At 45.5% G+C, this 12377-nt stretch overlaps 1 protein-coding gene and 2 long non-coding RNA genes across 4 annotated transcripts; all 3 read right to left on the reverse strand.

The window, feature by feature from the left end:
• Nucleotides 1-3: 3 nt before the first annotated feature.
• Nucleotides 4-494, reverse strand: LOC142896600 (uncharacterized). Of its 2 annotated transcripts, none has more exons than XR_012928376.1 (3): nucleotides 370-494; nucleotides 186-338; nucleotides 4-140 (listed from the first exon to the last, which is right to left on the reverse strand). It is a non-coding gene; the product is annotated as an uncharacterized LOC142896600 (long non-coding RNA). The 2 variants fall into 2 exon arrangements; XR_012928377.1 differs by having other exon boundaries at nucleotides 7-146.
• A 430-nt stretch (nucleotides 495-924) lies between these two features.
• Nucleotides 925-1186, reverse strand: LOC142896601 (uncharacterized). Its single transcript, XR_012928378.1, has 2 exons — nucleotides 1102-1186; nucleotides 925-1070 (listed from the first exon to the last, which is right to left on the reverse strand). It is a non-coding gene; the product is annotated as an uncharacterized LOC142896601 (long non-coding RNA).
• A 1242-nt stretch (nucleotides 1187-2428) lies between these two features.
• bfsp1 (beaded filament structural protein 1) lies at nucleotides 2429-12168 on the reverse strand. The gene is made up of 8 exons (XM_076038424.1): nucleotides 9788-12168; nucleotides 9208-9268; nucleotides 8844-8939; nucleotides 7331-7423; nucleotides 6122-6235; nucleotides 5016-5236; nucleotides 4517-4608; nucleotides 2429-3971 (listed from the first exon to the last, which is right to left on the reverse strand). The coding sequence occupies exons 1-8, from the start codon at nucleotides 10153-10155 to the stop codon at nucleotides 2983-2985; spliced, it is 2034 nt and encodes a 677-aa protein (XP_075894539.1). The 5' UTR covers nucleotides 10156-12168; the 3' UTR covers nucleotides 2429-2982.
• Nucleotides 12169-12377: the final 209 nt, after the last annotated feature.

The raw sequence follows: 12377 nt of genomic DNA on the forward strand, positions 1-12377 counted from the left end.
CCCCCGCCAACGTGCATGTCGCCGCCTCTTTTCCCGCTCCTCTTATCTCGCTCCGTCCTTTTTCCCGACGCATCCACTCAGCTTTCGTTTTCTTTTTCCTGCTCTCTCAGTCTTTCATTTCTCTTCTTCCTCCTCTCGTCCTGCTGCTTCGCCTCCCTCCCTTCCCCTCACCCTGACCCCCCCACCCCCCCACCCCCCGCCCCCTGTTTTCTTTGCCATCCAGGTGATTCGATTAGTCGCCCCCAGCCTTTTCAATGAATGTCTCTTGTAATCCGATCACCATGATGTAAAGTGTAACATTTGCATATTTCTACGTTCTACATAGAGGAAGCCATCAGCTGATTTTTTAAACATTTTTTTTGTCTGTACTTTACCAAATTGTACATAAACCAAATATCCACTTTATGGAGGGGCAGTTGACCCAAAATGGAGATTTCACCCATTTGCTGATTCGCTCTTTGCTGCAACATCCGACAGTCCAGTCCCCATTATCCATAACCATTTTCCACCGATGGAAAGAATTCCGCCTGATTCAAACGCAACAGAAAAAACAATGGTGAGCCAGTGCCAATGTAAAGCAATCAAACAAAAATACAATAGAGGAAATATAACAACATGACACAACCCCTTTTTTTTTTTTTTTCCATTATGGTGTTACCCAAGTGTCCAAAAGACTCGCCAGTCCAATTCGACTTGAAATGATGATGTAAGGACCAATTTTCCAGCCAGAACATCCTCTGCAATCTTGAAGGCAGAGCCACAGTAATAGTGACCCGGACGAGCACGGCAGACACTCCTTTCATTGTTAGCAGTACGGAAGCACATTAAACCTGCCCTCTTTTTTTCATCCATTATCAGGTTTGATTGGCACTGGGTGGGAATTCTTCCCATCGGTGAAGCTCCAGAACAGCTCATGTGGAATAGGAACCGGCAAAGTTATGAGCTGCAAATGTGTCAAGTTTTGGAATTTTGGGAAAACTCCCCTTTAACACTCCTTTTAATGCACTTGCTTTAGCTGCCCCGCGTCTCTCTCTCTCCCTCTCCCTCTCCCTCTCTCTCTCTCTCTCTCTCTCTCCCTCTCTCTCTCTCTCTCCCTCTCACTCTTCTGCCAGCTGCCAACTGTTGTTGTACAGTTTGTGACTGTAAAAATGACTTTGTGCTCATTCTACTTAAAAGTTTAATATCCTGCACAACAGAGCAGTGACACTTCTTTCTGCTCATACGCCTCCGATGACAAGCACTCATGTCTCAGGCGTGATTTATTTTGCAGCTTGCGCTCCTTCCTTTCATATTTCATACACTTTCACTAATACTATTAGAAACCTATCCAGATGTTTATTAAAGCTTTTGGCTGGTTTTGCGAGTGAGGGTAGCGGGCTGATTCTATCCAAGTCCAAAACAGTGAGACCGGAAAAAGACTTAGTTAATACAAAGAATGATTATTACTATTTAAATAAATAACTAGTTTTGTAGCCAAATGTAACCTCTGTAAAACAAGTGGCTAGATTCTCAACTGGGGGATTTTAATGTTTGAATGTTGTAAATGTTCTTTTTTTTCCCCCTCCAAGCCTCTGTAGATGATATTTTATTTTAATAACACTAAGATGACATAATGGGCAATGTATTGCTCATATTAATGGACATGCAGAACATCATCCCCCTATTCTGCAATTCCAATAAGTGATGCTGAGGAATCAGTCCTTATTGTCCTCCAGCTAGTTTTCCTCCTGCAGCTTGCAGCTTTTCCATTTTCATTTGCTCTTTTTGCCCTTGACAGACTTTTATTTTTACTAGAAGCAGTAAGATTTTTTTATTTTTTTTTAAACAGCTAAAATCAGAGTTGCACATTCATTTGATTACGCTCCTTGTTAGCCGGTACAGCTAAAGGTAAAGGAAATCAAACAGTGGACCTTCAGCCATCAGATTAAAATACAAATGCTGCTGTTGCTTTGTATTGCTGGATGTGAGAATAAAGTGTTTTCCTTATCAGACCCGTAGGAGATAATTTATCAGGAAATTGTTGATGTTGATGCTTCAAAGTGGACAAAGCAAAGTTTGAGGCAGGAATAAAGAACATGAAACATAATCTCCCCCTAAAGAAAAAAAAAAAAAAAAAAAAAAGCTTTTTAGACGCTGCTGTGGCTTCCACTCACTTTTAGCCGAATGTAGCCGAGCTCAGGCAAATGTGATTTGTCTCACAAATCCTTGTCATGTGTTCTCTGTCATTTCGTCTTTTAAATCTGAGATTACAGTTGTGTTTGTGCATCTCTGCCCATTTCTCTCTTATTTTATCAGCTCTGTCCATCACAAAATGAAAGAGGGTGGACCTCTGGAGGGATTGTTTTTTTTTATCACCACATGGTTTTTAATGCGGCGGGGAGTGGAGGGGCACCCAACCAGAAGAACAAACCAACAAGCAAACTGGCGTTTCAATCTCTTTTATTATTCAATATATCAATGCAAATTAATACACAGCAAAATTATGCTGAGGGCAGGCAGTAGCATCCAATTAAACAAATGAGTTCAAAAGGGGGTAAACTGAGGATCTAAGACAGGATTCAAAGGGTGGCACAACTTCTCTTGCTTTTTACCTTAGCTATGTTTTGGCTTCTCTGTTGGTGTTGTTGTTTTTGTCACTGGTGATGTAGAGGTTTTGCGTTTCTCAAGTTTTCAGACAGTAAAGGACTCGTTGGCGGCGGGCGTGGGGTGTCAAGGCGAACGACAACAGCTGCACTTATGGAACCAGCAGAACGTGTTCTGGACGCAAGACCAGAGAACGCAAGCGCGCGGAAGGGCAAGAAGTATCGGAGGAGGGAATGTGTAGTTGGTCTTGAAACATGGTTGGTCTCAGAAACAAAGATACTCTTGTGGTTACACTTGTCTGAGGAACGGTGGTCTTCACCTCTCGCTGTCTTCTGTTAGTGGACCGGCACCATGTTGGACTCTGTTTCGGTGTTCTCCTGACGTCACTCGGCGGTGATTTCAGTGTTTCTTCTTGCTGGACTTCTCGATCATGGTCTCCACCACCATGGAAGTCTCTTCATAACCTTTGACCTTGCGGTCGTTGGAGAACTTCTCCACAGACTCCATCACCTCCAGCTTCTCGTAGCTCATGGCTTCGGGGCAGTAGCTGCCGGAGCTGGTGCTGGTGCCGGAGCTGCTGGTGGAGGTGGAGCTGGTGCTGGCGCCGCGGGGGGCCGGCTTCGGAGTGGGCCCGCTGGGAAGGTCCTTGCTTTTCTTGTCGCCGCTGGTAGCTGGGGTTGGGTCCTTGGGGCCGGGGGTGGGGCCGGGGGTGGGGCCGATGGGAGGAGGGACCGGGCTCGGATCTTTGGGTTTCGGTTCTGGGGTCTGGCTCTTTCGCTTACCTCCGTTGTCATCCTTCCCTTTCCCACCCTTGTCGTCCTCCTTGCCTCCTCCGCCGTTGGAGGGCTTGCCGGGAGTGGGAGGTCTCGGGTCGACGGCGGGCTGGGGAAGCGGAGGAGTGGGCGTGTTGTGTCTGTTCAGGGTCATCCCGTCCCTGATTGTGACGTAGACGTGGCCCGCCGAGGGCGTGGTGCTGCAGAAGGACGGGTGAGGGTAGCTGCCGTCGCCGGTGACCAGGACGTAGCGGCCTTTGGTGTAGAAATCTGCGATGGGCTCGGGCTTCTTGTACTTCCTCATGCGGTCCCTGACGATGTTGCACAGCGTGTCGAAGGCCTTGCTGATCTGCGCTCCGTCTGGGACGTCCTGCGGAGACACTCCGATGAGGACGGGCCTCTGCTCCTTCCTCCTCACCCACTCCTCCTGCACCTCCTCGGGGAATCCCTTCATTTCCTCATCCGGAGCCTCTCCGGGAATGCTCTCGGTTCGCTCGTCCTGGCCGCTGTCCATCACGTCTTTCGGGGTCAGCTCTTTCATCTTCAGGACCTTTTTAGCCAGAACCTTCTGGCGGGGCTTGATGCTGGTGATGTCTTGGATGGCCTGGGTGATATCTGGACACAACGCAGGACGGATGGCAGCTTTGTTACCGGGTAGCAGTTAACTAAAGGCCCAGTTTATAAGAGTTTGCATTAAATATTTATGCCACACGCCACATTAGCTTCGACCTCCAGTGAATGAATTGCAGTCAGAGTGCTAAGCTGGGGAAAGCGGGTGACTTCAAAATCATTTAAGTCAATAAAACCCAACCATTATTTAATTTGATTTTATGCCCATATAAATGTTACACGCCGGGCCCTTAGGAAAACACTGAAATTAAATTTGGAGGACAATCATTGCGCACGTTTACAGAAGAACAATTTCACTCGATTAGTTGGCTTAAACAAGGCCAGCAAAAGTTGAGCAAGAGTCGTCTTTGCTCATTTCTGGCAAAATATCACGAAACTGAGATTTGAAAATAAAGAGCCTTTTTTTGGTGGTCCATTTACGACCCGTGCAACAGCTGCGCATGCCTGACAGAGAGCAGGGTGGTTTTAACAATGCCAACTGATTGCACCATACTGATTATCAACCTGAACCAGCTGTGATATGCCCTTACCTCTCCCCCTGCTTGATGCCGTGGGTGTGTGAGTGTAGCGGTAATTAGTCGTGAACAGGGTAATGGGAGTGCCAATTATCGCAGAATTCAACCTGCGGGGGGGGCAAAGAAAGAGAATTGCTAAAATGTCAGCCGTGAAACATCCACAAACTGGGGGAAGCGCCTCCAGGAGGTTGGTAAAACGCGACTGACATTATTTACCAAAATAAAAAGGAAGCAGTTGAATAACTGAGGTGTGCAAAGGAAAATAATACTTTATGAGAAATTGGATTTTAAAATAATTGAAAACAACTCTGCTCAGCCTGGAAAAATGATGTCAATTAAAATTGAAAAATCCTCAATATTTGATACGATATCAATATTACAGTAGTGGCAGCATACTTTATGCTGCATCTACTTAAACGCACTTATACGTTTTGCTATTTCAGCATCGTTAAGCGAAGGCGCGTCTCTGTGAGCGCCACCGCCCCCTGTCGCCGGCAGGTGGAGCCGATCCTACCTGTTGTCTTCGTTCTCAATGATCCTCTTGTACCGCTCCAGCTCGTTCTCCAGGGACGTCTGGTACATGGCCAGGTGGCGACACTCGCTGGTGAACCTCTCCAGGGACCTCTCGGTCTCCTCGATGTCCTTCCTCAACGACTCGATCTTCTCGTTGTACATCTGAATCTCGTCGTCGTACACCTCCTGCGTGCTCTTAATGTTTTGGTCCAGCATCGCGGTCTGAGAGGTAAAACACAGAGTATGACAACACCGTCATTTCCACCTTTGAATACACGTCAGTTACGATTTTTGCCACCAAAAGGTATTTCTTTCTATTTCTTTCTATTATTACATTATTAATTGCATCGAGGACACAGGATCAGCCCGCAATCGACAAGCACTTGCTCACATAAATTGGTCTTGGCTGCCATCTAGTGGCTTTGTGTTGTAAATGCGGGTAAGGAGGGAACCATTTTTTTTTTTCAAGAGGGGAATAATTACTGTTCAAAAGCGTAAACTTCACATTAAACGTAAATAAAAACAAAATTTAAAGCGTCTGTTGGCTATTGCAAATAAAATATTCATTATTAGCGAACTGATCCTCTGTTCCACTCCATTCGGTGATCTTTAAGTATGGGATATTAATATATTATTTCCAGTTTCTATCACTCATTTGGGTGAATATGTTGCTAGTTTTAATCCTATAATTGACAGAAATTATAATATATGAATTTCGTAATTAAATGAGCCTTTAAAATTAAATTCAATTACTCATTTTAAAACCTATTAAAACTAGTCACGCTTGTTCTGATAAAGGTGTGTGATTCTGTACAGAGGACTACCAGAATCTCACCTGGTTGTCATTAATATATATATATACATATGTGTATATATATATATATATATATATATATATATATATATATATACATATATATATATATATATATATATACATATATATATATACATGTATATATATATGTATATATATATATATATATATATGTATATATATATATATAAATAAGTATAATTCATTTCTATCAATAACATTTTAGAGTGTATTGTCACATATTAAACCACCTACTTGCAACGTGCACATGCGACCTAGACGTGACCCACCTCAGTGTGCAGTCGTAGTTTCTGAGCCTGCAGCTGACAGAGGGCGCTCTTGTACTCCTCTAGCTGACTCTGGAGACCTGGCACTTTCCTCTGAGCCAGCAGCTTCTCCTGCTCCTGTTACACAACATAAACATCAGCGAGAGGGATAAGGGGTGAAAAGGCAACGCCGACCTTGTCGGTGGCCCCTAAAATAATTTTGTTACATGTGTTATTTCACTTGTGGTTCTAAAGAATCCATATTCTGCCTTTTTTTTCCCTGATGTTTATTTTTCACGTTCGACTCCAGTAGTTATATGATTCATTACAGCTTCTTCCGCCCTCAGGCTTACAGCCTCCAGCAAAGCAAACAAAAAATATATCTCTGTTTTAGTTTCTTGCTAAAACTGGTACATCATTAAACAGAATATGGAATAACAAAGCCTGGCTGGGAGTGTTGCCATGGACCTTGGAGAGGTACAACAGATTTGCAGAACTAGCACTAACACATTCTGAAAAATGGAACAGAAAGAAACGGAACATCATTTTTGGAGGTGAGTTTTCCTGGAGTTTTTGCCCCCAAGGCAGACAACCTTCAAAGGGTTTTTACAACCTGCTTTGAATTTCTCTGTGTGTGGCTGTGTGTGTGTGTGAAGAATTAGAAAATAATCATGGGACAACATTATTTACATTTTATCTCTGCTTTTCCCGCAACTTATTCCTTACCTCAGTAACTCGCCCAGGTTCGATTACATTAACCCCGTCCGTCCCTTAATCCCTTTCCCCCCAATTCACTTAAATTCCACTCAGCACAGCGTGGACACTTTGTCGCTGCCCACTGAGGTTTAACTCAGCCAATTAAGCCCGTCTGGCCTTCAGAGCCGCTCGGCCTCACAGAATCCCCCCAAAATCTGCTTCACAAATGCCCATCACTGTCACGGGACATTTGCATGCACGGCCGGTCCCTGTGGCATTTCACACCATTGGGGTCTCCTCACAGTGTCAAAGCGAAGGCCCTTCTCACTCGAGCACATGGACGCCCGGGTAAAGAGTACAACAAGATGAATGCAGGCGCAGGCGGCCAATCAAAGCGAGGGGCCGCTAACCTCATCAGCTCCAGACGCAAAGCCAAAGCTGACACCGAGGCAAACACCATCTCCCCCCTAAGGGACACACACACACATACACACCCACACACACGCAGGGACACTGTGACAACATTAGTGACCTCACCTCAGAGGTGCCCAGTGACACATTGGGAACAAGGGGAAGCGTCTGGTTGATTTGCTGCAAGATATTCACGTAGGTCTGGATCTCTGCAAGGTTCTGCGTGGAGAGAGACAGTAGGGCGACTAAATTTACTCTTCAATACAAGCAGAGGAAGAAAAAAGAAAATCCAGCTGTTCAAAGAACACCGCTTTGCATTTCTTACTAGTTGAGTAATCGGGACATTAAAGAACTCAATAAACGCGGCCGCTTAGCCGAGAAAAGCTGATAAATTATGCCTGTGTTTCATTGCTGCTATGAAAACGTCTTTAGAAAATCCATGTGCACAAGCGTGAGCTCAGAGTCATTATCGATAATATATTAATTTCTTGAAAGACGGAGTAAAAGTCAAATAAAAAAGAAGAGGTTTGCCACCTTTGTCTGTGCTGGGCCAAACGCAGCACGACTGCTCTGAAAGTAGTTGGTCCGTCCAGTTTTGCACCACTTGTGCAAAACCTCGGTGTTTTTTCATTCCCTCTTTTTTTCTCCCTGTCTCTCACATCACAGGAAGAGGAAGTGCTTTTTGTTTTAAAAGCCACTACCTCATAAGGGAACTGGATTAACCTTGTGTGCCGGCGATTAATCAGAGGTCGGCGTCAGCAGGCAGAAGTCTGACCTAAAATGACTCGGCGATGTTTTGTTGTCGTTATATTCTCATGCTTCCTGCCTCTGCGTAATTGGCCAAAAATCCGCACAAAACACTCTGGCTCGCTCTTGTACACGGCGGCAACGACAACGGCAGCATTCTTCCGATCACCGCCGGAGAGTGATTACAGAGACAATGACAGCGGCGATGAGCGGGGGCACGGAAAAACCATTTGTTTCCAGTCCTACTGGCGTTATTAACAGCCGACAGCCAGAGTTACTGCGGCGTGATCAACGGCGCAGTAACTCACCGTCCTCTCTCTGCTGCTGGCCTGTGCTCACAGCAAATGATGATTTACTAATACCCACTGTCCACTGCTGGATATGATTCTCCGGGTGGGAAGTTTAATGAGATGTTTTAACGCAGTGTCATTGCTAACAGATAACCAGGGGATTGAAAGGCAAAGCTAATTTGTAATAAAAAAAAAATAAAATAAAAATAAAGGTATTGTTGGAGCACGCAGTTGCATGATTGACGTCATTTTAAATTGATATAGTTGGTTCCCAGTTGTGGCTCATGCAACGATGGACACGTTTCACTCGCATTGCCTTGTATTATTAATATTACCAGAGAAGAAATGCTCTCATATACCTCTGAAGTGTTCACTTGTTACCAACCTACACGCAATCATCCACCTAATCCATTGTATATTATCCGCCATATTATAAAAGCCAGGCTACTACGGTAATCATGACTCCGAGCCTCCTCTCCATCACACGTCTCAGGTGCGGTTGCGCGTAATTATGCAGTAGGCGGCTCACCTGTTGCTGTAATGGACCGTGCATCTGCACTTGGAAGGCGGAATAATATTTCTGATTATGTAGAGCCACTAACCTTCTTGTGCCTCTCTCTGGTGGAGCTGATGTCATCCTGCAGGAACTGAGACTGGATCTGATACTCGAGGTTTCTAAGCAGGGCAGCATCCGCCTCCTGTCACAGGAGCGGGGAGAGGAGAGAATGAACGGGAGAAAAATAAGTGGCTGGGGAAAAGAAATGGTAAAATTATGTTTTTGCAGTCAAATCATTCCAGAGTGGAAAAAACCCTTAATAGCAAAGGTTTCTAGCAAAGAATTCCATCCATCCATCAATCCATCCACCCCCTCCCAAAGAAAACCCCACATACACAAACACAATCTAGACTTGACACCTTTGTTAACTTTATTATCGCAGACACACTGATGTTTTCCCAACACGGTACCTTGTTCAGCTGCTCCAGCGTGCCCCGAAGCTGCTCTTGATAGTCGCACTCATTTCTGTATCTGAAACAAACATGATGCAATTATGTAGGTTTAAAAAAAAAAGGGTTAGGGTTAGTGGAAAGATTCCGTGAATCGCACGCAGAGCTCAGAAACGGCCATTTGCAGCTCTCCTGCAATTTTATTATTCCAGAGCTGCGTACGGTGAAGTCCTCCTCTCGCCACCATTTCATTGAACCAGAACTGCTCAATATTCGCCTTTTAACTTGCCAGTAATTATTGGCTGATTTCACCATCTTTCACCGGCTCCCTGATATTAAAACATGAGACCCTGGCCCCAGTTGTTTCTGGTGCCAAACAAATTTTCACTCAATACTATACACACTTTAGTGTATCTCCATGTCTGTGGGATACCTGATAGATTAATCTCTTATTTCATATTATTTAGACTCTCTGGCTAGAGAGATTTTCCCTGACCATTTCCACACACGTCCACTGTTACTTTTCACTAAAAAGTAAAGAAATTCATTTTGTGACCTCTGACACACGGGCAACAACAGCAGCCACTCCGCCGTCTCTTACTTGCTGGTGAACTCGTCCAGCATGCGGCACGCCTCCCTCAGCTCCCTCTCCAGCTTGGCGTGGTCGGACGACAGCTCCCTGATGCGCTGCCTGTTCACCTCGATCTGCTCCGTGAAGGCCTCCTCCAGGCCGCTGGCCTCCTCCATCCGCTGCAGCGTCTCCAGCTGCTTGCGGAACACGGCGTTGCGCTGCTCCAGCACGCGCGCCCGGTTGATGTAGCGGGCGAAGCGGCTGTTGAGCTCCTGGAGGCTCTCCCATCCCTGGATGGCGGAGATGCCCGCCGAGGAGTCCTCGGGCTCCTCGTCGAACACATCGGAGCGCTCGTACTTCTCCTTGCGCACCTCGTGCAGGTAGGTGGTCTTGAACATGGTGGTCGGCTTCTCTCCCGTGGGCTGGTGGTATCCCCGGAGCGCTTGGTCCCCTTCCCTCGCCTTTATTGTGTGAAAACTTGGGTGCTCACCCTCGGCTGTCTCATGCTAGACTGAACGCTGCCCAGCGCTCGCCGCTGGCGAAATAGCCCTCAAAAGCTCCCCCTGGGAGCAGGCGCCCGCGCTGCGTGCCTGGGGCCTTCCAGAGCGCATTGTTGCCTTTGTGGATTAGAAAAGCCACGCTGCTGATGACAAAGCAGAACCACAAAAACAAACAATTGGGCGTCCCCGCGAAAGCACTGGGTTGTCACGCGCTGTTTATTTTCTGGTTCGGAGTCAGCTGCTTTTTTGATCCCCGTTTGATGGGGATGCTGGACGTCGGCCCGACCGCAGGACAGAGGGGAAATTTCGTGCAAGCGCATTGTGTCGGCCCGCGGAGAACTGTGACGAAGCCTGTAGGAGGGCGCAGTGTGCACCCCTGCATGCTTTTTTTTATTGGTGTTGTTGCTGTTGCGGCTGCTGCCGCACGTACCAGCGGGTAGGAAATGTGCTGGACGTTGTCTAAAAAGTGCTCTGCAAAGCACCTTAAATTGGACAAACAAACAAACACGTGCAGAGCTGGGAAAGTGTAACATATGATCAAATGGTTATTAAATGCTTAATGGTGGTTGTGCTAACAGTAATTCTGTCGAGCAGTGGGAAATTAAAGCTCAGGCAGTTTGGCATAATGAGAGGGTGGAATTGCAATCTAGAATTGACTTCAACATTAAAAACAACAATCAGCGTTGCCCATCTCAAAACTGAAAATTTAATACAGTAGGGGACAAAGGTGTAGCGACGTCTCAGTGCAGCTGTTTAAGTATTTATATGGCAAAGACATGGACGGGAGGGACATTTAAATAAAAAAAAGGGCGGGACGTGAGACCTTGTTATGAAGCTTTCTCTGTCAGGGCTTTTGGCACAAGGTCAGTCAAAGAGAGACCCAACGCTCTGTCAGTGAAACGGCTGAATGAAACAACATGTCAAGTGGATTCACATCAGGGTGTCAGCATATTTTGGCCCCGAGCAAAGTCCATGGCTCAAAGAATAATTTAGCATGATTAAAATTAAACACTGCTATATTTTGTGCGAAACCCACCGTTGAGGAAGACGGACAGCGTTTATTCCTTCTTCTGAACAACAGCAGAGGGTATTATGCTGTGTTATAAATAGGCTTGAAACCACTTTCTCACAGCACAAACCCACGAGGGAACGGTGCACGCAGATAAAATGGATGGAAATCACTGAAGTGCTCAGCTCCTGCAAGCTCTAGCGGTTTTTCCTTTATTGGCAATTCCCCTGATAAAAATGTGTTTAAATCTCGACGATAATTAACATATAAATAAGTGTGTTTGCCATTGTCAAAATCAGCGTCTTGGCATACGGAATTAACGCCGGGGTGTTTAGACACAGTGTTGCATTGAGGAATGAACATTTTAATGTCTTATACAACTCACACACCCAAGGGAAAACAGTTCAGTAGTGTCAGTTCTGTTGGAAACTATTAAATTGAGTGAGAACACTGACTGTGTGGGCGGTGCTGGAGATAGAGGGATGATTGGAGATGGAGTGCAGCAATGTGGTCCAACACTTGCCCACCCGCTGGTAACTTGGCCACAGTTGGTCACTAAACCTCAGCCATGCCCTCAACTTTGTGGTCTTTTTTTCCCCCTCAAAATTAGTCCAAATGGACATTGAATATTGCTATTTTGTTCTTCTTTCTGTATCAACAGCCGGTCTATTTTAGCCTTTTTGCTACCAACTTTGGCGGTCCCTGCTGGCCAAACATGAGAGTTCTTGTTTTTGTTTTTTCCACATTTTTGTCCTTCACAAAACTGGAAGCATCGTCCATCTTTATGTCCAGTCAATTAGTGAGTAGCATTTTCTGTTTGTTTTGCAACTGGAGTGGTGCCCCCTGCTGGGCGTGAGAGGAACATATACAGAACTCTAATTCCGAACAAACACCTTTTCTGTATTGAATTAATAAACAAAAATATATGTTAACTCAGCTTTAGTGACTTTACTAACTGAAACCTCAGCTGTACCTCAGCTGAAAGACAATGGGCAGCGACATTTGGCCTCTCAGGTCAACTGGTAACCGGTAAGAGAGTATTTCAACAAACATTAGATTTGGTTTGGAATTGAGATAGATACCACCACTAGGACAGGTATACACTCTGTTT

The sequence above is a fragment of the Nelusetta ayraudi genome, unplaced genomic scaffold, assembly GCF_046127955.1.
Source record: "Nelusetta ayraudi isolate G7.1 ecotype Tasmania unplaced genomic scaffold, CSIRO-AGI_Nayr_v1 ptg000056l, whole genome shotgun sequence".
Lineage (NCBI taxonomy): Eukaryota > Metazoa > Chordata > Actinopteri > Tetraodontiformes > Monacanthidae > Nelusetta > Nelusetta ayraudi.

Excerpts from the sequence above, each read along its gene's own strand:
- bfsp1 (XM_076038424.1), bottom strand. The coding sequence starts at position 10,155 with ATGTTCAAGACCACCTACCTGCACGAGGTGCGCAAGGAGAAGTACGAG. Across the intron at positions 9,269-9,787 it reads CTGGACGAGTTCACCAGCAA|ATACAGAAATGAGTGCGACT; the intron begins GTAAGAGACGGC and ends TGTTTGTTTCAG. Across the intron at positions 7,424-8,843 it reads CCAGAGAGAGGCACAAGAAG|AACCTTGCAGAGATCCAGAC; the intron begins GTTAGTGGCTCT and ends CTCTCCACGCAG.